The sequence below is a fragment of the Varanus komodoensis genome, unplaced genomic scaffold, assembly GCF_004798865.1.
Source record: "Varanus komodoensis strain SLA01 unplaced genomic scaffold, ASM479886v1 scaffold19, whole genome shotgun sequence".
In the NCBI taxonomy this organism is placed as follows: Eukaryota; Metazoa; Chordata; class Lepidosauria; order Squamata; family Varanidae; genus Varanus; species Varanus komodoensis.
In genome coordinates, this window is record NW_025335550.1 from 15,201,346 (window position 1) to 15,227,086 (window position 25,741).

General features: G+C 40.6%; 1 protein-coding gene across 7 annotated transcripts in view; it reads left to right on the top strand.

The window, feature by feature from the left end:
* CNTLN (centlein) overlaps positions 1-25,741 on the top strand; it is a 213,942-nt gene that overhangs the window by 121,024 nt on the left and 67,177 nt on the right. For 6 of the 7 annotated variants that reach the window (XM_044427774.1, XM_044427777.1, XM_044427775.1 and 3 more), the window contains 4 exons: positions 13,281-13,381; positions 17,014-17,105; positions 20,049-20,590; positions 25,308-25,470. In XM_044427774.1, coding sequence (XP_044283709.1) covers positions 13,281-13,381; positions 17,014-17,105; positions 20,049-20,590; positions 25,308-25,470 — 898 coding nt within the window. The remainder of the gene's footprint in view (positions 1-13,280; positions 13,382-17,013; positions 17,106-20,048; positions 20,591-25,307; positions 25,471-25,741) is intronic. The other variant, XM_044427780.1, reaches the window with a different exon arrangement.

The following is a 25,741-nucleotide window of genomic DNA, read 5'->3' on the forward strand; positions in this document are numbered from 1 at the left end:
GATGGCATTGGATCACACAGTACAGAGACCACATGTCAAGGCTCCCTTATACAATATAAAGTCATGGATTGGTTTGACTTGTGAGCAGGCAGTTAAAGATTTGTTCTGAAAATAATTTTACTGTGAAAAAAACAGTGTTTTTTTATAGGTTGGCATAACTGTACAGGTTTGTGTGATAAATTACAGATTACCATACTGTGTCAAAATAAATGCATATTCAGATACCTTTTTAATTTATTTTTCTATAGCTATATTAGTACCATCTCTTCAAACTATGACCACCATCCTAATTTCTAGATCCGGAGAGGCTTAGAAAGAGGTTGATGGCACAGTTGCCGTGTTAGATCTAATTGTCATGGTTTGCCACTAGCGTTTTCCCAATAGCTGAGCATCATGCCTATCTGGCATAGTTTTCACTTGCCCTGGCCAGAAGAAGCTGGTAGCCTTTAGAAATGGAACCCCATGCTGTTGACGCCTTATTTGGACTAATGCCAGCTATCGGAAGCTAGCAGTGGGTATTCAGCCAATACATGTTAGAAGATCTAGTAAATGTCAAACAGCTGTCCTGGGCTAGTTGATAGTTATGAAATTCCAACCACTTTCAGATAGTCCAGATTGGCCAAGGAATTCGATAAATCATTTTCAGCAGCACAGACATGACTAAAATGTAAGTAATGCCTGTACTCTGTTCTATTTTATTTTTTGCTTTACACACTCTTTTGGCAGCCTTATCCCCCAATGCATGTAATGGTTTTTTGCTTTCTCACACAGACTAGATCAAACACCTGCTCCAAGATTTGCTCTCGCCTCCCAAAGCTGTCAGTTCCACACACACACACACACACACACACACACACAGAGACCTTTGGAAAGAGCATATTTTGCCCTTATTGCAAACAGATGTACCTGGGTCTTAACACTGCAAGTGCAAAGGGAAAACTTTTGTCATACTTGTATTTGACTGCTTAAGAAGTCGGATCTGGTTCAAGCTGCAACACTTTGACAAGGGATTATTGGTGAAGAAGAATACAAGCACAGTAAGATGCACCATTCTCTTCAGCCTTAATTTATGACATTTGTATTGACAGCGGAATTAGAGAGCAACATTTTCATTACTTTTACAATGATTCATTGAGGAAAAATTGGAGTAATGTTTACTTTTTAGCTATTAAGAAAAAGTAGCTTTATGTCCCCTATCATCTTCCTATATTCAGATAACAGGTTACACTTCTTGCAGCTCATCAAGGAAGGGGCATAACTGGTTTGAAATTTGGTCATAATAAAAAAATGCTAAGGAATGAAGCTTATTCCAATTTATGCAGCTAAGCAGTGGTCCCACGACCTGCTGTGCTGACACAATACTATTTCTGGGGTCCCGATAATTCCTCAGGAACATAGTTCATTTCTTTATACCAGTGCAAAGTTTCAACCTACATCATTGGAGAAGAGGGAGCCGTTGGCATTGGTCCACCTCACCACTTTCACCTGCACTTGTACTTGCACAGCGCTAACCTACTAAGCTAAATGCAGTCTCTTAGTCACACAGTTTGGCCTGCCAAATACTTGAGAGCTTCCTTGTTTTTGTAGTTGTAGTTGGACAGCAGAAACAGGAGGGTTACTGAAGCACTAGTTCATGGTTTACTGCAATCTGGTCAGCTTGGTGAGTTGGAAGCTATGCAGGCTTGGCCTGGGCTATACAAAGAGAAGGAGAGATGAATGGGGTCATTAGGACCATAGAGCAAAAATCTTTAACTTCTTTAAGTCTTTTTACATTATGTTACCATGTTTACACGACAATAAGCTGACTAAATGAAAACCATATAAAAGAAAACAAACTGCACTTTATAAAATAGGTATCTATGCTATCAACAGTATTCATAAGCAAGGATCAATATTTGTAAGCAGGGACTACTGAATAAAGAAAAGAAAATGTATTTATTAGATTTTTATCAGGGTGGATAAAAATCAAAGATGAGATTTTTAAAATTTAAATCAGATTTTTTTAAAATTTAAATTGGATTTGAAATAAAATGGGTTTTTTGGGGGGAAAAACATCTATCTAAAGATAGTTTTCTATTTATGATGCATTATAGTCCAAAAGTTATTCATAAAGATTAGTTTTTAATTATGTTAGATAAATGTAGCCTAGCAGTTAGCAGGATAAAATGAGCATAAGCCATATGCTATGCTATGCAACACGTAAAATGACCAGGTAGGCTGAGTTAGACTTTTAGCTTACCCTATTAGGAAACTTGACCAATTGACCATTGTGGATAGGTTCACAATTAGAGGGTGGTAACTGGAGCTGATAGCCCGGGTATAAAAGTTTATTGAACTGTGCCACAAAGGTGTGAAGACCGTTTTGTTTTCACCCTTCAGCTGAAGCCTGTTAATAAAAATTAGTTTTGAGCCTGCATTGTGTCTTTGCTTCCCTTTTGAAACAACTAATTGGCACAAGTCCTCTCAGGAGAATTACTGGGTGCAATTTATCCAACAAGAATGTAGCATGAAGCTGTATATTCAGGCTATGTTTATGTTTTTTGGTAAATGAATTCCATTAATCTATTCACAATGTCATGCTCTTCCAGAGGTTTCTATAAGATTATTGGGCAGTTTTTCTGTCTAGAAGATATTATCATGGAAGCTTGGTTTTACAGTTCTCAAGACTGTGAATTTGTGTCTGTAGAGATTGCATATCTCTTCTTCACAGCAAAAATGAACATACACAGTTGCAAAAAAAGACCTCAATCCTATTGTTCCTTTGCAAATCTAGGCACACAGAATCAACCCCTTAACTCTTAAGTTCTAAGCTTCAAAGAATTCAGTTAATAGAAGAAGATAGTTGGGAGTGGAATAGAGCTGCAGAAGAAGCTAAGTGTAAGAAGGGTGGAGCAGTCAGTGAAAACGAAAGTGAATCTTTTGAGCACAATACTCCACAAGTCTTTGCATCTTTTTGTGTATAGCCTGAGATTTATCATGTTGTTCTTTCCCTGGAGGAGAAAACCTATAATGGCAGCAGCCTGTAAAAGAGGCCCAGTTTGAGACTATTTGAATGGCATTCCTCTACCTACAGATAAGGCAGGTATGTGTGCAAATTATGTAGAAAACCATGATTTAAATCTAGCCCTATGGACTAATGATTTAAATCATATAATTATTTAAATCAATTTGATTTAAATCTATCCCTTCCCATTATCCATAAGGCCCCAAAGCACCCAAAGAGCAGAATCATTTAGAGCAAAATCCTACATGAATTCTTTAGAGAAGTTATCTCGTTATCTGCATATGTAACAAAAGGATACCATGCAGAGAGAAAGGTGAATCTGTTGCCCTTCAGATGTTACTGGACTGCAGTTTCCATTACCACTGACCATTGGGAATAGTGATGAGCTGATAGGAGTTGCAGGGCAAAAGGTTGTCATAAAGTAAGAAAACTTGCACAATATCCAGTGGTGTCATTCTGTAAATTCAAAAGTTTTCATGAAAAGTATTCATTGTACAGGAACAAGATCTGCTCCTGAGAAAACAGGAATTGGTGTTTAAGTCAAACGTGTATGTAAGTCAGATCATGTGTAGTCATCCTTCCATGTTTGTGGGAGTTAGAGATGCAGGACCCCCATGAAAGTGGAAAAACCATGACTATCTCTACCTCCCCCACCCAAACTCACCAGTGCCTCCTCTGTTTCCCCTCCCTGGATGGGCAGGGCAGAAAGGCATATTTTAGAGGCCTCCTCTCTCGTTTCGCATCCTCTCTCTTTAGTGATGCTTTGGAGGCCTGCCCTCCCTTTTCATTTTTTCTCTCTCTGTGGGGATGATAATTTTCTGAAGTAGTTTTTTAAACTAATGGGCTTTATGGCAGTTTGTAAGTATGAGTTGTTCATTCCTCGGACGTTAGTAACTTGGGAATGGCCTGTCCAGCTTCCCATTACACTTGCTCAGATATGTGCATAACAGGGTATAGAAGGGGTTGAAAAAAAATATGCAACTGGTTGCCTAAGTGTAATGCACAACTGCTTGTGTCACCATGCTCGTGTGAACATTACTTTGATGCATCTACCTAGTTTCCAGTGGAACAACATCATTTGCATTAAAGGACTAATACATTTGGATGTTGCTCGTACATTCTTCTACATGCATGAAAAAGCTTTCCCATATTTTTGCAAGCTGGGGAAATCTGCATGGAACATTACATTCACTATGGCACCATTTTATTAAAACCTCTTGGCTCTTTTATCAAGCATACTTAATTCATATTTAGAAGAAACATTGCACTATTTCAGACAGTTAATACATGAGACTATTAATGCAAATTTTTCAATAGTAGTAACTGTTTAATCACAAATGTCAATTGCTGTTTAACTCTGAAAGTGGTTTATACTGGTGAAAATCAAAACTAAGGATTCCACATATCTCTTGGGTGCCTAGTCTAGGCCCAGAAGTCAACACATAAGGTTATAAATAAATAAATAAAGTAAGTAAGTAAGTAGAGGTAGCTTGACATTTAGCACCAAATCTGTGCCTCCTGGTCCTTGCTGTATTCTGTCCTTGCTTTCTGCTGAATCTATATGAATTATATTGTGCAAATATGTATTTGTTGTAACTTATAGCACAATCTCGTCAAAAGTAAATGCCATTTCATTCAGTGGGGCTTACTTCTAGGTAAATGAGTGTGGGAATACAGTCTTACAAAATAATCCATGGTGAGGCTTAGAGTTGCCACCTGAACAAATCCAATACTAAATTAAAACCACTAAATTTCGTATTTAAATAAGTTCCAATGTGTATGGACAGGCCATAGAGAAGTTGTGCTTGTGATGAGTGATCTAATAAATTTTCTGATGTATCCTATCAGAGTTAGTTATGTGTTGCTGGTACCTTGTGTATAAGATTTGACATAAATGCCTCTGGTTATTGCTTGTATCCAGTTAGTTTGCCTAAGGTCATGATAATTGGTTAATCTGTCATCATTATTACCTGTGACATCTTTATGAAGACAATTATTCTGGTTTTTTTCTTATTAACTTTTTTGTATTACATTTGGAGCTCTTTCCGAAGTTTTCTGTACTTAATTCATCATTGAAGAGAAACTGTACTAGGAAGAATTCCCTGAATTATAAGTCATTTAATTCAAATGGTGGGAATGTGTTTTAGATGGAAAAACGATAAGAATCCATTGCTGTTTACAGCAACAAATTTGAGGTCACAGCCAGGCTGGAACTAGATTGGACTCCAAACTTGTCATTGTGAACAGCAACTCTCTGTTCAGGTTCCCAGTCTTCTCTCTGCAATACGTATACAGAGGAGCACAGCATGTGATACCATTACATCAGCCATTTTAGATTCACATGGCAGACTATGACTTCTTCATCATGGCCTCTGTGCATCATACATATGGGTACTGTGCCTGCGCAGTGCCTAGGCCGGAAGATTAAAAAGCTAAAGGTTTTTGGCGGGAAAACTCCACTCCCCTCCCCCTTCGTGGTATAAATAGAGCGGAGTGTTTGCCATTTTGTTCAGTCTTTGTGACTGCCGTTCGCTGTGCCTCGTGCCTGTTAATGTCCCTCGCTAAGATCTTTGAGTCCTTACTGTCCGTTTTTTGCCTTTATCCCTTCTTTAACTCTAAACTCTTATATTCCAAGTTTGTATATCCCTCTCTCTTTCTTCTATTCTAAAAAAGACAAACCAAAAATATTATTTACCCTCTATCCTGTCATCTTTTCTTATTTTCCGCGATGGCGCAGCGAGCGGCCTTCCGCAAATGCACAAAATGCGGATCCAAAATGTCACCTGCGGATCCGCATGATCTATGCCTTCTCTGCCTCAGCGAGGGGCATAGAACTGACAAGTGCGGCCATTGCTTGGCATTTACCAAGCAAGCACGGAAGAACAAGGAGAACCATCTCCGGAAGCTCCTCTGGGACCAGGCCTTGATGCAATCTGATCAACTGCTCTTATGGCCTGGTTCCTCTTCAGCCGCACCTCCTCCGTGCTCTGCCTCAACTGTGAGCGCTCCTCCGAAGCGTCCCGCTTCCACCGCTCCTCCTCAGCGCCCTTTGGCTGAAGGTGCTACTCCAGCGGAGACCCAGGTGCCGCCGCCTTCCCTAGCCAAGAAACGGGAGAAGCGCAAGCACACGGGTTCGGATAAGCCTTCCGCTCGTAAAGTACCGAGGAAGGAGAAGGCAGATAAACCCACTCGCAAAACCAAGAAACCCGATTGCCCCAAACACCAGGGCTTGGGTTCGTCGGGCTTCTCAGTACCGTCTCCCACCACGGTACCGACCCCTTCGGGACCAGCCCTGCAACTCACTGTGCAGGTGACACCACCGGGATCCCCCAGGCTTATCTTTCAGCCTGAGAGCGTGCCGCCCCAACAAGAGGAGGAGCCGCTTCGGGAGTCCATATCTGATGGTGAGATTAGAGACTCCCCACCGAGGGAATGATCTCCGACCCCAGTGCCCATGACTGAGCCACCTGCGGAGTCACCGTCGCCACCTAGGCGCCACAGCCACTCGTCGGAACACCGGGATGACCATTGGAGGATGCATGGATATGGTGCCTTCCCAGACTGGGGTGGTTATCAATCCTATCCATATTTCCCTCGGGATCATGCGTCTCCATCGGTCCCGAGAGATTCGCCTTCGACGTCCAGGCATGTGGAGAGGGGACGTCCAACCTCCCCCAAAACATCATCTTCGAGCGACCGTCCTCATTATCCGGATTCGGATGAATCTGAGGTTGATTCTACATCCCCCGATGTAGTAGTCGCCTCCCAAGGACCTGCTTCGCCTGATGAGCCACATGTCTCTTTTACGGAGCTCATGTCCCGCCTCGTCCGTTCCCTTGAAATTGAAGCGAGTCAGCAGCCTGGCCCATCCACAGATCAGTTCTATGATGTCTTGAGGGGATAACAGTCCGCGGCTATAGTCCTGCTGCTAATTACCACACTTCAGCAGGCTATGGTCCAACCCTGGGATCAACTGGCCCAACCGCAAGCCACCTCCCATTGGTATGAGGCCATGTACAGAGTTCGAGAGGACGACATCCCGTTCTTGATTCGCCATCCGCGACCGAACTCTGTCGTCGTCAAATCCTCCCAGGGCAGGGAGTCCAGGGGACACACAGCCCCTCGTGACAAGGAAGGGAGGAAAATTGATATGCTCGCGTGCCAAGTCTATGCGGCCTCTGGACTCGGTGTGCGCATATCGAATTATGAAGCAACACTGGCACGTTACCAGTATTTTATTATGCAGAAGCTGGATAACGTTGCTTCCTCCCTTCCAGACCGCCATGCTGAACTTGCCAAGGTCTTCATCAAAGAAGCAATGCAGGTAGCAGTGCAACAGTTGTCTACTGCACGACATCACGTAGACACCAATTCGAGGGCTCTCGTGAATGCCATCTCACTGTGCCAACTTGCGTGGCTCCACAATTGCAATTTCCCCGACGAGATGAAACAGAGGATCGAGGAAATGCCATTCGACGGTACCAGACTGTTTCATCAAAAAACCGACCGCAAGCTAAAAGCGATACACGAATCGCGTATGACCGCGCGCCGCATGGAGCTTCCTCAACAGAGGCATAAGTGGCAATGGCCTCATTCCTCCTACCGTCCACAATTCCACCCTCGGCAATGCTACCAGTAAAGGCAGCAACAGCGGAGACAACAGCCGCAGCAACGTTTCTCCCAAGGCCGGCAGCACTTCGACGCCGATAAACGTCCTCGTTGACGGTCCGGGCGAACCATTCTCTCTCTTCCCACACCACCTTCCCCTCTCCCTTTTGGGGACTGGCTTCAGGGCTGACTCCCCATTTGGGAGTCCATTACATCTGATAGGTGGGTGTTGTCTATCATTCAGTTCGGATATAGGATAGAATACGATGTCATCCCTCCACCGTGTCCAATTCGATTTACATCTTCTTCATCGGTACTGTGTGAAGAAGTCTCTCAGTTGCTTCGCAAGGGCGCAATTCGACAACTATCCCGCTTGGAGGGGTTGCACGGATTCTACTCCAGATACTTTACGGTCCCGAAAAGAGACGGTGGTCTTCGTCCTATTTTGGACTTACGAAATTTTAACAAATACATCAAACCAAAAAAGTTTCGGATGACCACTCTACAGAATATTTTTCTGTTACTGAAGAGAGAGGATTGGTTCGCCTCATTGGATTTGAAGGATGCCTATTTTCATATTGCTATCCATCCTTCGCATAGACGTTTCCTGCATTTTACTGTTGGGCTCGACTTGTTCGAATATGCTGTGCTGCCCTTTGGCCTGGCCACCGCACCTCGAGTTTTTACAAAGTGTATGGCACCAGTATGTGCACACTTACGGACACGAGGAGTGCAAATATACCCATACTTAGACGACTGGCTAATTGTTTCCCAAACTAAACAAAGTCTTCTGCCTGCAATTCACGTGACCTGCATCTTGCTCGATGATCTTGGACTATGTATTAACCACGAAAAATCATCCCTTATTCCCATGCAGGTCATCGACTTTATCGGGGCACGTCTCGACTCCCTACGGGAAAGAGCTTTCCTCCCTCTGGACCATCGAGCTACCTTATGTGCCCACATCCATCGAATCCGAATGCTTGGAACGGTTCTGGCTATATCCATTCAGAGACTATTGGGGCACATGGCTGCTGCAGTTGCCATTGTCCCGTATGCCAGACTACGTATGCGGGCCATACAGCTGTTTTTCAACACTTCGTTTCGCCCACAGTGAGATTCTCCCAACAAACTGATCCACATTCCATATGTGATACTTGACACTCTAGCTTGGTGGACCATTCCGAACAATCTGTCTGTCAGTGTCCCATTTCGAACACCTCATCCAACGAAGACCCTGTATACAGACGCATCGCTACTTGGATGGGGCGCAACATGTTCGGATCTTCGGGTCCAGGGGACTTGAAACCGACGGGAAGCAAGGAAGCACATCAACTTCCTCGAACATCAGGCGATCTTCAACGCCCTCAAGGCTTTCGAGACTGTCCTATGCCGACAAGTTGTCCAGATTGCGTCAGACAACATACCGGCTGTCTTCTACATCAACAAACAGGGCGGCACAAAATCGCCACCTTTAGCACGTCTCTCGATGGCCATTTGGGACTGGTGCATACCGAGGGACTTTATGCTTCTAGCAGTCCACCTTGCAGGGACCAACAACACCGAAGCAGACATGTTGAGCAGACATATGTCAACAACGCACGAATGGGAGATGGACAGACAAATATGCCAGGACTTCTTGCATCTGTGGGGCTATCCGCACTTGGACTTGTTCGCCACTTGCGACAACAGAGTGTGTGCCCTGTACTGTTCCAGGGCGGGCATAGGATCGGGATCAATGGGGGATGCCCTTATGATCCCCTGGGACAACATAGCCTTTTATGCATTTCCTCCAATCCCACTTCTAACGAAAGTGGTAGCGAAAATATCTCAAGAGAATGCCACGGGAATAATAATAACTCCATGGTGGCCGAGACAACCGTGGTTCGCCACCCTTCTACGTCTATCCAAAGGAACATTTTGTCGCCTCCCGTCTATTCCTCAGCTATTAACGCAGCAAAACGGAGCGGTCCGACATCCAGCTCTGAATGCCTTGAGGTTGACGGCATGGCGGATCACTTGAGTCATTCCGCTGCGTCGGTACCAATGACATCCCAACCTCTAGCGGACTGTATTCACTGCACTGTACCGACGGCCCCTACGTCAGTTTTGACGGCAACCGCTTCGCTACCGATGACTGTTGACCAAGAAATTCAGGCGATTCTTACATCTGCTTTAAGATCGTTCACTCGTCGCTCTTATGCGGCTAAATGGAAGAGATTCCCTTCCTTTGCAGAACGCCATTCTTTTTCTCCTGGAATGGCCTCAATTGACAATATTTTGCAATTTCTCCTGGAACTCTATCACTTGGGGCTGAAACCGTCATCCATTAAAGTTTATGTAGCAGCCATTTCACACTATCGTGGTACGGTTCAAGGGGTATCAGTTTTCTCTCAACCTCTGCTTTGACGTTTTCTTCGGGGGTTACAGAACTTACACCCTTCTATTCACCCAGCTATGCCAACGTGGAGCCTTTCGGTCGTACTCCAAGCACTTACCAAACCTCTGTTCGAGCCACTGGCGACTGTCGACCTACGCCTGGCGTCCTGGAAAACAGCTTTCCTCATAGCGGTGACATCAGCTGGGAGAGCGAGCGAACTTTCTTCTCTCCGCATAGACCCTCCATATCTTAATTTCCATAAGCAAAAGGTCGTTCTTCGTATGGACTCTTCGTTTCTTCCTAAAGTGGCTATGCCATTCCACTTGAGTCAAGATACTGTTCTGCCAGCATTCTGTCCAGCGCTGTCGAATCCAGTAGAGCAGGCTCTACACACCCTTGATGTTTGCCGCTGCTTGGCTTTCTCTCGCTCCCGTACGGAATCCTTCCGTTGCACGAACAGACTCTTTGTTAAGTACTCCAAACATGACAAAGGAGTGCCAGTCACACCTCAACGGCTGTCGCACTGGATCACCCAGACTATTGTCTTGGCCTATCAACTATCAAAAATAGACTTCCCTGTTACCCCGAGGGGTCACTCTACACGAGCTGCTACGACTTTGTCCGCCTTTGCCGCAGCGGTCCTGCTTCAAGATATCTGTAAAGCTGCAGTGTGGGCAGGGCCATGCACTTTCGCCAAGCACTATCGGCTTGATGTGCACACCAGGCAGGACTGCTCTTTTGGCAGGGCTGTTCTTTCATCTGTTCTTCGCTGACGACACCTCCCTCCTCCGAGTTGGGTAAGCTTGCTAATCACCCATATGTGTGATGCACAGAGGCCGTGACAAAGAAAGGCAGGTTGCTTACCTGTAACTGATGTTCTTCGAGTGGCCATCTGTCCAGTCACACAACCCACCCACCGGCCCCACTCGGTGTCCATGAGTAGATACTGCTTTTCGGTACCGTACTGTAATTTGCATCGGTACCAGTGGTATATGCCAGTGAGTGGATATTGTTCTCGGTACCGTACTATAATTTGTATCGGTACCGTTGGGGTACAGTGCTGTCTGTCATTAATTTTCTTCTTAACATGTAGAGGGCGAACGTTCGGTCTTCAAGACTGAACAAAATGGTGGACGCTCTGCTCTATTTATGCCACGAAGGGGGAGGGGAGCGGAGTTTTCCCACCAAAAACCATTAGCTTTTTAATCTTCTGGCCTAGGCACTGTGCAGGCGCAGCACCCATATGTGTGACTGTACAGATGGCCACTCGAAGAACATCAATTACAGGTAAGCAACCTGCCTATCTTCCTGGGTTCATGTGCTCTCTCCACCACCTGGTTTAATTCCACCTCTGGCTTCCAGGCCTGGGAAATTATGCTTTGCTGTTTCTACATGCCTTCCAAATCAGAACTGGCTTGACCATGGTTTAGAATATTGGTTTGATGAGCAAACTGATTTGGATATAATATCCAAGTATAGTTTTTCCAAACAGAAAAGCAGCTAGAGTATTGGAGTGCATAAGGTACAGGCAGGCTTGAGGCTTGGGCCCAGTGGCCAAAGTAAGATTTGGACATTACATCTGAGTTAGTCATATCACTCTTTTCCGTAACTAGATGCTATGAGAGAGAAGAGAGGGATTTAACTTTGGCTTGCCACCATTTATGGCCATATCTATCTTTACTTTTCATAATGTTGCCATTAAAAGATTAGATATCCCAAAACAAAAGAGAGGAAAAAAATCTTTGTTATGACCAACTCATTTCAGAAAGGACTTTGCTTCCTCCAGAATTTTCTCCATATATGTCGCAAAGAGTCTTTTTGACGTTTCTTTTGTCTGTTCAAAAGACTGTCTGTGACAGGTTTGGAGAAAATCCCTGAGGAGGGAAAATCCTTTCCAAAATGTGTAATTTTTAAAAATCATGCACCTGAGACTTTTTTCTCGTCTATTTTTGGGCCATTTCTAAGTGAACTGATTCTCAAAGGAAAATGAAAAAATATGACAGAAGATTATTGCTAGTGGTAACCATCACATGCACCCTAATAAATAAGCAAAGGGAATACATCCATCTTCTGCTATGTTTTCTTTAATTGTAAGTATATATTCATTCCTGAGTCCCTCCAGAGTTAGAGATATTTCAAATGTTCCAGAAGACCTTCCTTCCCGACTTAAAAAGTCTGCTCATACTTCTGACTTTGATTAGTAAAAAACAGCTGGCAGAATTATTTAATAATATATTATCAATTATATTCATGTCCCCCTGTTCCCAGAAGCATTTTATGCCATACTAATGCTGAAGATACCTTAGCATTATTCAATGTGTCATTTCCATTCCTTCTTTAAGCACTCCAATCAGCCCTGCTATCATATGAATTTGTTTTCTTTTCCCCATATTAAGTTGGCATATAAACATTCACAATAAATTTGGGATAAACATATAGTCAATTACAGGGTTATTAGAGAAATCTAGATAGTTTCTAGGTGGTGCAGAACTTATGGAAATAGGTTTAATACAACAATGGTAACTCAGTCATCAGAAAGAATAGATTACTTCATTTTATAGAAGCCATTTTGTTATGCTGGTATGAGATTCAAAATTTATACATTGTTGATGGATTGAAAAAGTACTTATAAAATGTGACATTAAAATGAAGGTATGCTGTAGTTATTTGAAGAAATAGAAGAAATAGTTATTAGGATAATAAACCTACATGAAGGCCATCATAACAAAATGTTTTGTTAAATAATGTATGCATTTCTTTGGTGCAATTCTGGTCATTCCTCAGACTATCAGCAAAGTGGGAATATGTGCATGTGTGCTTTAGATTAGAAACTGTACAACTGAAGAGAGAGAGAAGAAGCTGTACAACTGAAATTTCTTTTTACCATAATAAAATCAGTGTCAATATTGGTATGTGTTTCTTGAAGCTGAGTATAAATGGTTTCGGTATCAGTATTGTTTCAGTATTAGAACCAGATTTAGGTTTATGGAGTAGGACTGGTAGAAGTAGTTTTCTTTTAACAGGAGGTTGTCCCTTTTGTCCTACAACTACAGTCAGCTTATTCAGCAACAACCTGCAAACTTTGTATAGAATTTTCAGAGGATTGGTTGTTATATGGAAGAGAGGGCAGAGAAGTCTGTTTATTCCAGCCCATTGTATTTGTCTACATCTGGTTCTAACCCAATGTCATGGTTTTATTCAGTATATATTTTTGTAGTATGGTATATGTATCTCATTCACTCTTCACATTTTTTTCTGTAGCACATTTAATTCTGTGTGTTTTCTTAGACTGAATTTAGAGGAGGAATTGGATCAGATGAAAGTACTTGCATCTAGGGATAAAGCCACGATACAAGAACTGAATATATGTCTGCAACAAGAAAGAGAAGGTAGGCTCAATCCAGCCATCAGCAAGTCATGTTTTGTGATAATTGTCACAAAACCCTGCACTAGATTTAGTCTTCTGCTTTTTTTTTTCCTGTCCCCTTAACACACAGCTTCTTAAGTTCACCCTTGTCTTCATGGTAGATTTACCTCTGGAGGGAGAGCAATAAGCAGAACTATCAGACATCACACCAAACCAGAGTTTACTCAGATGCAATTCTTACTATGGTTTCTTATTCCAGTTTGTCAGCCAAACACAAGTTTATCAGTTTACAGAACATGCCAAACCATAGTTAAGCTTCCCTGATTAATGATTGCCAGAATCTACTGATTGAACTAACAGTCCCTGAATTGTCAGAAGATCATGATGCTCTGTCTTTGGATGAAATGTAATAAGTTAAATGTTGTTTACTGAACAGGAGTCTAGGTAGCCTAACAACACTAAGAATAATGAAGAGCACATGCACATGTAATGGGATGGGATGAAGAAATGGACTATCAGTCCATAAGTATACAGATAATTTAAGGCAGTTGTGTCTTATTCTAGCAGCTTGTCAGTATTAGTTCTTCTTTGTGATCTCTGTGCATCACACATATGGGCTCCGCGTGCATGCAAGGAGCTGATTAGCTCTCCCATAAGCAGTGCATGAGCCTTTTCTTTTAAAAATGCAATTCTACCAAAGTTAAATAATAAATGCATTGAATCTTATGACTTGACTCCTGTTAATTCAGTGGAATTTAATTTAAAATAATTGTGCTTATGATATTCTTTTCATGCTGATTGCAAAGACAAAAACAGTATAAGGTTTATGATTCACAGCCATCACTTCAATGTGAGGGAAGCAGAATTACATTTGTAATTTCTTTTCTCTGTTTTTGCATGGTAATTTCTTTTCACATTTGACCTCTTCAAATTAATGAACAATCCATGTTCTTTTTGATGCACTTTGGCTTTCTGGTGGTTATTCCAAAATGAAATGCCCTATTTATTTAAATACAGGTAAACTAGTAGTTTACTTTCTCCCTTCAGCAACCATTGTTTTTATTAAACTGAACATCAAGAACTAGGGCAAATGAATTGCTCTTTTTCTTAGGTCTTGAAGCCACAGACAAAGCTAATATGTTAATGGATAGAAAAATGTAATGCTTGTAACTGTTTTAATGGGAACAACCAAAAATAAGGTTATAGCTTCTAAATGTGCAAGTGAATGCCTAGATATGTGACACAATGAATGACTGCAAATTAAAGAGTTTCTTTTAAAAACAAACAAACACCAAAGCAAGATTGATTGCCAGCTTCCCAGACATACATAATATGGACATGTCAGTTGTGGGCAGGGGAGGAAGCTGTATGATCTGTAAGTAGAAGTGAGGAGAGAAAAAAGAGGAAGTGACTGGTCCATTCATGTTCCATTTCATAGGAATCCCGAGAAGGGGAGAAAGATATAGGACAGAAGATACATGCTATAAGGATTTTTAAAAAACCTTCCTTGCTTGCATTACGCAGTCGTGTTTCAGAAGGGAAGGAAGGCACACATTTCCTTTTCAATTTTCAAGACCCTTTTCCAAACGTGATATGGCTACAAAAGGTTCTAGACTGGCAGGCAGCCTGTACCACCATACCTCTTCCTGCAGGACACAGTCTGCAACTTTTCAAAAGAACTTTGCAAAATTTTGCTTGGCAGCAGTTACTATTTTAACTGATCTGTCTTCCTTTCATTTGCTGCATTCTGAGTCCCTAATATTCTGGATCACGGAAAATGATTTACATCACCTTTGATTGTAAGATACGCAGCATCTTAGATACAGTAGTTGTGATTCATATATCTAATCATGTTATAAAATAAACATTGAATGCTTTGATCAATTTACTATTAAAAACTAAAAAAACCCTCAAAAGTAAATGTTGATATAAAAGCTGCCGTTGACATTCAAATGAGTGAATATTTAGAAAAAGATGAAAAGCATCTATGTATTACCATTGCATGTTACTTAAAGGAAGTAGAAAATGTATGCAGTACCACTGTGCTGAGGGACTATGCTTAGAATTAACATGGGAGCTAATAGATTAATATCAAGGTAAAGGTACATATTCCCCAGCTGCACAATTTTACTTTTTTCAGCTTCCATTATCTTTAGAGTAGTGCTCCATTTATTTCATGAATACAGAAGTTTTAATTGGCTATGACATGTTCCAAAGACAAAAGAAAGGTCTAATTCACTCTAACAAACTTGTTAGTCACTGTTTATGCCGAGAGGATTGTTAACCTACAGAGAGTAGCATGCTTTTCTTCTGCTTCTGCTTTGTTTGTGAATTGGAAGTTCTCAGCTGACCTGCCATGTCCACTTGTAGGTTTGAATGATGCTTCTAAAGCATACCTTTGCCCCATTTGGTACATATTGTTATGTAAAAAGAAAAGTCCTGTTTAATTTTTTGCAACATTTGAGCAGATTTGCTGTAATCCCTTTGCTTTATAGGAAATTGTTAATGTTCATTTTATAAGGAAAGCACAGCTGCATTCTGGTTCCAGTATATATGAGTGCATACATTCCTGTATACACCCCTTATTCTTGATTTCTGAATACTTGGTTCATGTACATTTGTGTGAACTGACTTCACTGAAAAGATGTGTTTCACTGTATTTCACTGACTTCAGTGTATTGCATTTGGTGGGGTTGGAAGAGATACAAAACGTCTATCAGACATGCAAGTTGTGATTTCACATTGAGGTCATCAAATGGTAAAGCTTCTTGTGTAAGAGGCTCCCCATGTAGTCTGGGCTATTTCCGGTGCTTAGTCACAAATAACATAAAAGGAGAGATATTAGGATAATTTGATAAAATGTATTGAGGCAGCTTCTCAGAAGTTGTTTACTACATCGAGCAGTGACTGTATTTTCAAGTTGTTGCCACTCTACATATTGCATATCTGAGGCTATATTGGTAGTTCTGGTAACATAACCCATTTTGAGATGCCACGCTTGAGCCTAGAGCAGAGAGGAGGAGGAAGGAACCTTGTAGTTACTAGGAAGTATGTAGATGCTCCTCAGAGTGGTGTATCAAATCATGGGTTAGCAGTTGTTTGTTGGAGTGACTAATTGCTATGAATCTCTTAACATTTCAGTAGAATGGCAGGTATGACTTATTCTGTAAAGTGCCTGACCTTTCACCTTACAAAAAAGTGAGTTTAAAGTTCTGTCCACCCTAATTCTGTTTCTGTTTGCTTTGTTCACCAATCACTCTGATCCTCCTGGCAGGGGATAAGACCTAGAGAACAAAACTGCTAGTGACTGTATAGATAAAAAGACCATGAATTCGCCTTTTATGACACAGAGGGAATAGTCTATCAAAGAATGAAGATCGGAATAAAAGTACAGCATCTTTAACCTGCAGATCTATTGTGCCTTTGAAAAGCTTATACTGGGAGAAAACATAGTGATGCTACAAGGATTCATAATCATATAGCATAAGACTTTGAAAAGAGGTCACCCATTTGAGACTGACCATTCAGCTGGACAAGAGAATAAACCACAGTATTCATAATTGGGAAATTAATGGATCTGTTTCCTTAAAAAGCCTTAGCATTGTTTTACTAGGATATTAGGTGTCACAATATATTATTTATTCCCTCTTCCAGAGCTGCTCTTTAGACTTGGTGAAGAGAATGGGGTCAAGAACAGTACGCCAAAGAAGAATGTGAAAGAAATATCAGCACAGACATTAGAGAAGGTACCCTAATCTGTAAGATATTGAGCCCAGCAAGTTAAATCTCAATTTCAGTGTAAGGGATCATATGTTAAAAGACAGAACTGATGAATGTAAGCCATGTGTTCTTTTTTTAATTACCCCCCATAATTCAAAATAACCCTAACTGCCAAAATTGTGTCAGAAATCAATGCTCATAGAAAATATATATGTGTCTCCTGTAGGATGAAAGGAAATGTAAAACTGTGTTTAAAGAGACAGTGAAGAGCAGGGAGACCAATCTAGAAATGCTCTCAATGTAAATAGAAGCATACCCTTGATTTTCACAGCTTTAGGTTTGTTTGTTTGTTTGTTTGTTTTGTGGTGGCTCAATTTATCACTGTATGGTATGACACATTAAACTTCTCCTCTCCTCTCCTCGCAAAACCAATAAATTTAAAACTGCATGCTTGCCTGTGTGTGTGTAACTGCATATTACAAAACATAAGAATGTATATTTAACAGTCACACTGGTCTGAGGTCTGTATGATGTGTTTAAGATGATGTCAGTGGTTCACTGATTCACAAAGGGGAGGGGGATACTGGCATACAGCAAATTCACCCAATAGTGTTCACTGAAGAATAAATGAATGAACGGACCAGAGACTTCCACGAATCCAAAGAATTCAACCCATGGTGTCTTTCCCTGATTCAGTGCCCTGGCCTTACTTTCTTTTAGTCAACCCCACCCACTGGCCACCCACTGGCAGTCAGATAATTCTGACCCATCTCTGTTGGGAGAGAGTGTGTTATTGACTCACTCCTAATGCAGAAATTCAATAGAATGGTCTGCTTGTTGAATTCTTGTTGCGGGTCACCACTCCAAAGCAGAAAACAGAAGTGAAATTCAACAAAGGTGATCATTCTTAATCTTGTACACCCTAAATGTATGTTTGAATGTGAATGTAAAGTGTTTCTAAGTTTTCAAGAACTGGGAAACCACAGCTTAACAGCCTTCATACTTAGACTGTACAATAACAAACTATGTGGATTAAAGATGAAAAGGTCCCGAAACAAAATAGGGGGCGGGGGGAACTACTTTCCTGTTTTTCCCAGGCCTTCATATCTCTAGAGCTGATATTTCCAGTTTGCTCAAGTAGTTTGTTAACAGCTGCTCACTTAAGAGGCTGGCTGTGTTTTGCCATATGTTTTGTTTGCTCCAAAGATATCCTTGAAGGAGTCTTTCTCCTTTTCTATCCCCAACAATATACTGAGCAACTTAAATGGAAGATTTAGAAGTACACTTAAACTGAGTAAGCAAGACCTTGTGTGACTTAATATCAGTATATTGTGTCCATTTATCTTATATTTGTGAATTAGCTTGTAGGAAGTACAGTAATTTACAGCAGATGATGTGATTGTGTATACTTCTAACACTTGCCATATGGTCAGGTAATGAATGCTGTCATCTCGTTATTACTGAATGACAAACATCATGTTAAAGTAATAACACAGAACAGGAAATGCTCACATTCATTTATCTTAAGGTAGAGAGAGTAATTGAAATAATTTGAGCGATACAGTAGAGGATGTCACACCTATCATCTGTGTTTCAGAGTAATTTTGTTTGCCAGGTACACTCTAATTTCTATCTCTAAGGGCATAAGGCGTTATCCTGAGACCTTAAGGTATAAACCTTGAAGGCATTCATTGTTTCCTTTCAACTACTGTAAATGATTTAGCCATCTACTAAATAAAGAAGAATCTCTTTTACAAAACTAAATGGCAGCAAGTATCTTACATGGGAGGGATTTATGGTCCGGGTTAATTTGAAGTAAATAACTTACAGAAGAGCCTCAGCACTGCCACAGGGAGTGTTAACCATAGTGTGTGTGTATTAACATTTGCAGTGAGGCAAACCATTGCTTAGTGGGAAGTAACTGTAGCTAAGAGTGATAATAATCCCATCCATTACAACCTCCCAACTATTTTCAGCAGTAGAATGTATTTGTTTGTGTTTGTTTATTTGAATGGTACTATTCTTATTGAAGTTGAGTGCAATGTCTCTTCTTTCAGCCTCTAAAGCCCCCAGAATTGTATGAATATACACCTTCTCTGTATATTTAACCCTTTGATTTTAATTGTTTTAAGGTAACAGCATAACTAGCAAATTTCAAATTAAAGAATTTATGAATTTTTGAGTGTTAATCCTTGAATGTGATTGAAAGTATTAAGTGTGTTTGGCGGAACAACATTATTGATTTTTATGCCCTTTATATGTTCAGACAGAAAAACCTCCTACAGCTAACGTGCTGGATGAGAGTTGTAGGACTGTTTATCTATCAGACATACATAAAATTGTGCCCTTACTGATAAGACTTGGATCCTTTCCCACAACCCAAAGTGAAGTGTTGATGTTTCAAAGAGTAACATGCCATGGATGAGCACTCACCTTGCTGGACTCATTGACCAAAGTGACAAGGAAATGTGTGGCAGTTGAATTGTCAACGGTTTTGTCTACTATGTGTACCCTTCCAATCCCAAGAAACACTGCTATAGTTAATACACTGAAGTGTTGCCCTGATTCTTCTTTAGATTTAAGTGCATAGAATCACATTGTATTTGTAAGCATCTCAAAATAAATGAAATCATAAATATTATTTATTGAGTACGTGTAGCTCAATCTAAATGAATGTTCAAAATATATTGCTTAATCTCTTACTACTTAGACTTCTGTGTCACTTTGTAGAGAATTTTAACTTCTTTTACCATCTGCCCTTTGTTTAACAGATGCATTATTGCAGTCCAGATGTATTCATGTACTCTACCTTTGAATTATTTTTCAATTAGGTACTTCAAATAGCTTTTGTCCTTGTATTAGATGTAATTTTATTTTCATAGAGTATATAGGATGTGAAGACATAATGGATAGATTGGCTGCTCTTGCAAAGGTTGAAAGTGAAATGTGTTTTCCACTATTATATTTAGGTTTCACAACTGGAAAGGAGGCTGAAGTGTTTTGAGACAGAATCCTGGAAGTTGAAGAAAGTTAATAAAGGGTTAACTAAGGATAATCGAGATCTGAAAGCATTGCTTAAACAGTGCAGTGATGACTTGGAGACCAAGAAGAAGGAGTTGGAGACATTACTGCAAAAGATCACAGAAATAAAGAAGGGCAAAGAAGCTCTTCAGTTAATGATAAATGGGCTGGAGAGAGAGATTAGCACTCTGAAGAGGCAAATGGCAGAAGTGAACTCACTGAGAAACGAAAATGAGGATCTGCTGAATCAAGTGAAGCAACTGCAGAGTTCGCTGGACAGAGCAAGGGTAGTGGGGTCTGTGGCCACAGAGGAAGCAACCTGTGGGCAATGTAGATGCAAGAGTGCAAGTGCCAAAGTTAAGTTGAAAAGAGGGAAGAAAAAGAGTCTGGTGAAACATCACCAGTCTCTACTCAGTCAGTCCATCAAGGTTATGAGTGGTGTATTTGAGAACATCAATAAGGACGGCTGGGAGGATATGAGTGAAAGCAGGTACGGCTCTCATTAACTTCACTCTGTAGAGGGGACACTATGCATATGTAAAGCACTAGCAAATAGAGATTGAATTTCAACTACTGTCGATTTGGTATTCAGAAAAAATACTGTCAGAGCCTTTGAAATACCTTGGGAGGTCTTGTTCTGAGTTTATTGACTGAAATTTGCATGCAAAATTAGCCACAACTGCATGAGTATTTGAATAGGTGCCAGGAAACCCAAAAGAAGGCAATGCTTGATTTCTTCCAGTGATGCTATTTTCATGCAGTCATGAGGCTTGAAATTGACAGTTTGGCAGGTTGATTTAATTTGCTGGCCCTTTGCATATTCACCACTGACAGCTAAGGATTCCCAGGCAAGCCTATGAAGTTGGTTTAGTTATCTTGTGACATGCCGACCCAGGAGGAGAAACATTTTCCCCCTTTAATTTAGCTAGATAAATTTTGAATGACCCATTTCAGTTTGCTACCAGATGTCTACAAGCTGTTTAACACCTTTAAATTAAGGACCATCCACACTAATTATTTCATGTATGTTTTATGTACAGTCATTGTACTAACTTTAATTGAATGATGGCTGAAAATTAGTTCAGTAAAGTGACTACACAAATGTGACTACAGTGTCTCTTTAGTGTAGTCACTGTAGTGTAGTGTAGTTACAGTGTAGTTACAGTGTAGTTACTGTAGTGACTACTGTAGCCACTACAGTAAAGTGACTACAGTGTGACTACACAAATGCAAAGTTCTCAGCAAACACTACCATCAAGATGGAAAGTGTGCCACTTTATCCATAGGCTGTAAGAGGCCCACAGGTGCAGAATTGTACAGCTTTCCACTTGGTTTCATTTTATTCATCTAATCGTAATACTAGTACAGATATTACTCAACTTTCAGACACTGCCCCCTGTGCAGTAGAACAATGTGCACGTTACCTGAATCATTCCAGGTTTCCTGAGAGAAAGTTGTTTATTCTGTAGGCAATTGTATAATATTAGTGAAATCTTTCTAATGTTATACAATGGACACTTTTGCATGTTATTTGAGTTGTGTAGAATTTTCATAGAATTATATCCACTGAACCTGTGCTCTTTCTCTCACACCTGTGGGATGCATGGTAAGCACAAAAGAAAACTAGCACTATCTAAAATAATCCTGGAAAAGAGCCAAAATACTTAGTTTAGGAATAGGACAGATCTTCAGAGATCCCTTCTGTGAGTTCCCCTGACTTCTCCTATTCTAGAAAGGAGCATTTTGGCTTGTTTCCAGTTGGTTTTTTTTTTTTTTTTTTTTTTGGAACTATTATTTAACATGTGGGTGCAATGGATACTGCTCATAAATTGAAAGTTATAAAAGTATATTTGAAAAATGTCTATACCAGGCAAATAAATGAATATATTATGTGAATCATTCATTGCAACTTGAATAGATTAAAATCTGCAAAGATAGCTTAGAAAAAATGTACTATAAACATTTTTTCTCAGTAATGTGGTTGCTACTTCTAAATAATCTGTTCAACTATGTGTATTGGGCAGAATCCCAGTAAATATATATGTGCATATTTAACTAGTTATTTAATTATTGTTAACCTGCTGGATTGTTTGATTTGATTTTTGTAAGCTTCCCTGAGATGCTTTTGCGTATGGGGCGGGGTATAAATATTTCAAATAAGTAAATCCAATTAATTTCCATTTGCCGGTTGTATATGTTTTTAGCACAACTTGGAAGGGGAAAATTTACAGAGATTCCCCTCCTTCCTACAATCTACTGTCCGCTGTAAAATAACATTGTGGCTATTTTCACACAACATGACAAAAAACCTTGTAGAATTGCCATTTTTTTACCATGATCCTATGTGACAGATGATCAAGTGGTTTCTACTTTATTGTGGTTTCTTTCCACCTGCTCAGTCTTCCCATTGTTGACATATATCCCATCTACCACTGTGCCTGAAATTCAGTCCCAAGGTGCATCACTCTCTGCCTGTGTTATCTGTCTCTTTTTCATTGGTCCACTCATAGAGGCTGAATGCTGGCTGGAAGGTTGGACTGGCTCTTGCAGTTGCCATTTTTCCAGAGAACTCTGTGGTAGTCATGTACCAGGACACCATGAACCTAGGTTCAAACAACCCTACAAGCTATGGTAACACAGACAAACCATAGGACTATATGGTAACCATAGACAAACCACAGAAGCAAACCATTACTTCTTACTGTGATTACTAAAGACCAAACTTAAAATGATGAAATATGATAACTGGGTTTAGACAACACAACAGACCAAGAATGGTTTTAAAAAACCCACCACGGCTTGTTGCCTTGTCTGAACACAGCCAGTTACTAATTAATCTTGGCTACACCAGCTACACTGATTGCTCTAGATGAGTACTTGATCATGTGTATGTGATTTGTTGTGTGGATATTCTAATGACAGTAGTGGCTTTTGGTCATATGAACATTTCTGAAAAAGTTTACCAATGCAAAGGTTGAACATCAGCACTGTCACAATTATTGTGAACACTGAAAGCTGCCTTTTACTGTGTTAGTCTATAGTCTGTCTGTCTAGTATCAGTCTACAGAACTGGCAAGCGCTCTCCAGAGTCTCAGATGGAAGTCAGCCCAGCCTTGGATATGTCAACTGCTATCCTTGGCAATGTCAGGGATTCATCATTTTGATTTAAAGCACGTGCTTTACCACTGAACTTCACCCTTCCTACTTATGGAATTGGAACCCCTTCCATGCTCATATTTACACTGAAAAATTGTGATTTGTTTATTGGGAAAAAACCTGTATTATAATACCCTATTGTCACTTCAATTTTACACAGAGATAAAGGATGGTGTTTAAGCTGTTCAGTTGCAACAAACTTTAGACCGTAATCTTTTAGCAGGGAACTACATGCAGCAAACCAACTTTCTACATTGTAAATAGTCCAGGATATATAGGAGGGCAAGCACCTGGTCAGCTATTGCGACCTGCTATTCCTTCTCTTTACAGGGCAGTAGATGGGAGGAGTATCCTGAGTATGAAGCCATATGATATGAAGTGAGGTGTGGTGCAACATCCATTAGTGGCTGACAGTGCTTGCTGTCAAACTGCCCTCATGCTCCAGTATCATTTCTGTGAATGCATAAGGGGGCAGTTTGTTTAGAGCATTATACCAGCTTCATAACAAAGCAAAATCATTGTAACATAGACATATTCATGTGAGACCTTCCTACAATGTTTGGTTCGGAGGAAGAAGTATTACTTCAAAGGAAAAGTGACTATGGTTATTTTGGGTTGATGAATCTGTAGCTCAGTGTTAGAGTACTTTGTAGGCAGAAGGCCCCAGGTCTATTCCTTGGTGTCTCAAGGCAGAGCTGGGAAAATCCTTGTCTGAAATCCTGGAAAGTACTGTTGCCAGTTAGTGTCAACAATATTGGGCTAGATGAATGAATTGTCTGACACATGAAGTATAGTGCAACTTCCCGTGTTTCTACTTCTATTTGCTATGGTTCTAGAAATTAATGGTTTGATCCTTGGACTTGTGTATGCATATTCCCCTTCTACAATGTAATGTGCAAATTGGTCCATATTGCACATTTCTATATCTTGAAAACACAGTTTGCAGAGTCATAGCAATCCCACATATGGACAAATGTGCTATGGCCTCATTGGGATGTTACATCCAATGCTTAGTATGGGAGAGGAAACACATAAGCTCAGAGTTCACTCCTGCTTTTACTGTGTTGAATTTTTGTATAGAAAAATAAATCTGCCAAACCTTACAAACATATTTCAGTTCTGCTATGTTGATGTTGCCACCAGCCTAAGCCTTACAGGTCCCTAGTCTCCTGTGCAGATTAATGGTGGATCAGAGTAGACTGCATCATTTTGCTAACCCAGTGCTCTCAGGATACGAAAAGCATTGGTCACATACAGATCAATTCACTTTTAAAAATCTGAGGGTAACTTGTCTTGCCAGCAGCACTGAAGGCTTTTAGATGTCAGATTAATTAAATGTCCTGAAAATGAACTGGGCATAGTTGTTTTTTCTTGTATGCCTTCATGTGTTTATGTAGAGATTCTTTCTAAATTTGAGGTGGTATGGGGGAAACAGTTATCCCATGAGGACAAGCAAAATCAAATCTGCCAGATTTACGGAGGATTCAGCAGGTTCTGTCTAGAACACTGCTGAAGCAGGCTATGTATGGCCTATACAGATATGCCAGAGAAAATGTGAGGGCTGAACTACATGTGCCTCTGTCTGGAATTAATGGCTTCTTAAATGTTTCCCAGTATACTTCTGCTCTCCAAGAGAAACAGAAGAATTACCCTATTCTGGATCTGTAGGTATAGTTACAGTGTGCAAGGGTCAAGTGATTAGTGGCCTACAGAGTCCTAGGCAAATAGCAGAACGGGTAAGAGCAGTAGTTACAATTTTTACCATTATTTCCTTTTTTCATTCACTTTGCTTGAGCAAGAAGTGTCTGTTAGACTCTAAAAGGGGTCAAATGAAAGGTAATACGATGATACTAGTTACTTTAAAAGAGTTATTTTTTTTCCTCTAAATTTCAGGTTATAGCTTGACTGTTTTGTGGCAGTTGTGCCAAATGTGCACTTAGTTTTTTGCAAATCATGTATAGCTGTTCCATTCATACCTTTATTGAATAGTTGGAGACTGTTAAACCCAAGACTAGTAAACCTTTTGTTCTTTCCAAATATGTTCTTCTTAGTGACTCTGAAATACCAGCTCCTGAAAACCTGGGGACCAAAACAGCAGAGCATATTGTACTGACAGACAAAAATGTTCAGTATGAACAAAACAAGATGGGAGATAATGGAATGCCTGCAAACACCATGCATTTAGAAGGGCAAATCAGACTGCGTCATAGAAAGGTAAAATTTGAGAGTGCATTTAATTGTGTGGACCCTTTTAAATCCCTGACAAATACTTCATGGTAATCATAGGCATTAAATTACAACTGGATGGTTTGTGGCTCCTTGTCTTCAGATGTCTAAAATCATGGAACAATCTGCGTTTCCAGATTGGCAAGTGTAGGGTGCAGTCCACAACTCGGCAGGAGTACCCTGGACTAGGTAAGGGTAGCTTGTCATCCCTGCCAGTTTCTGGTGTCTGAAAGTATTGCCCAGGGCCAGCCAAGCGGTT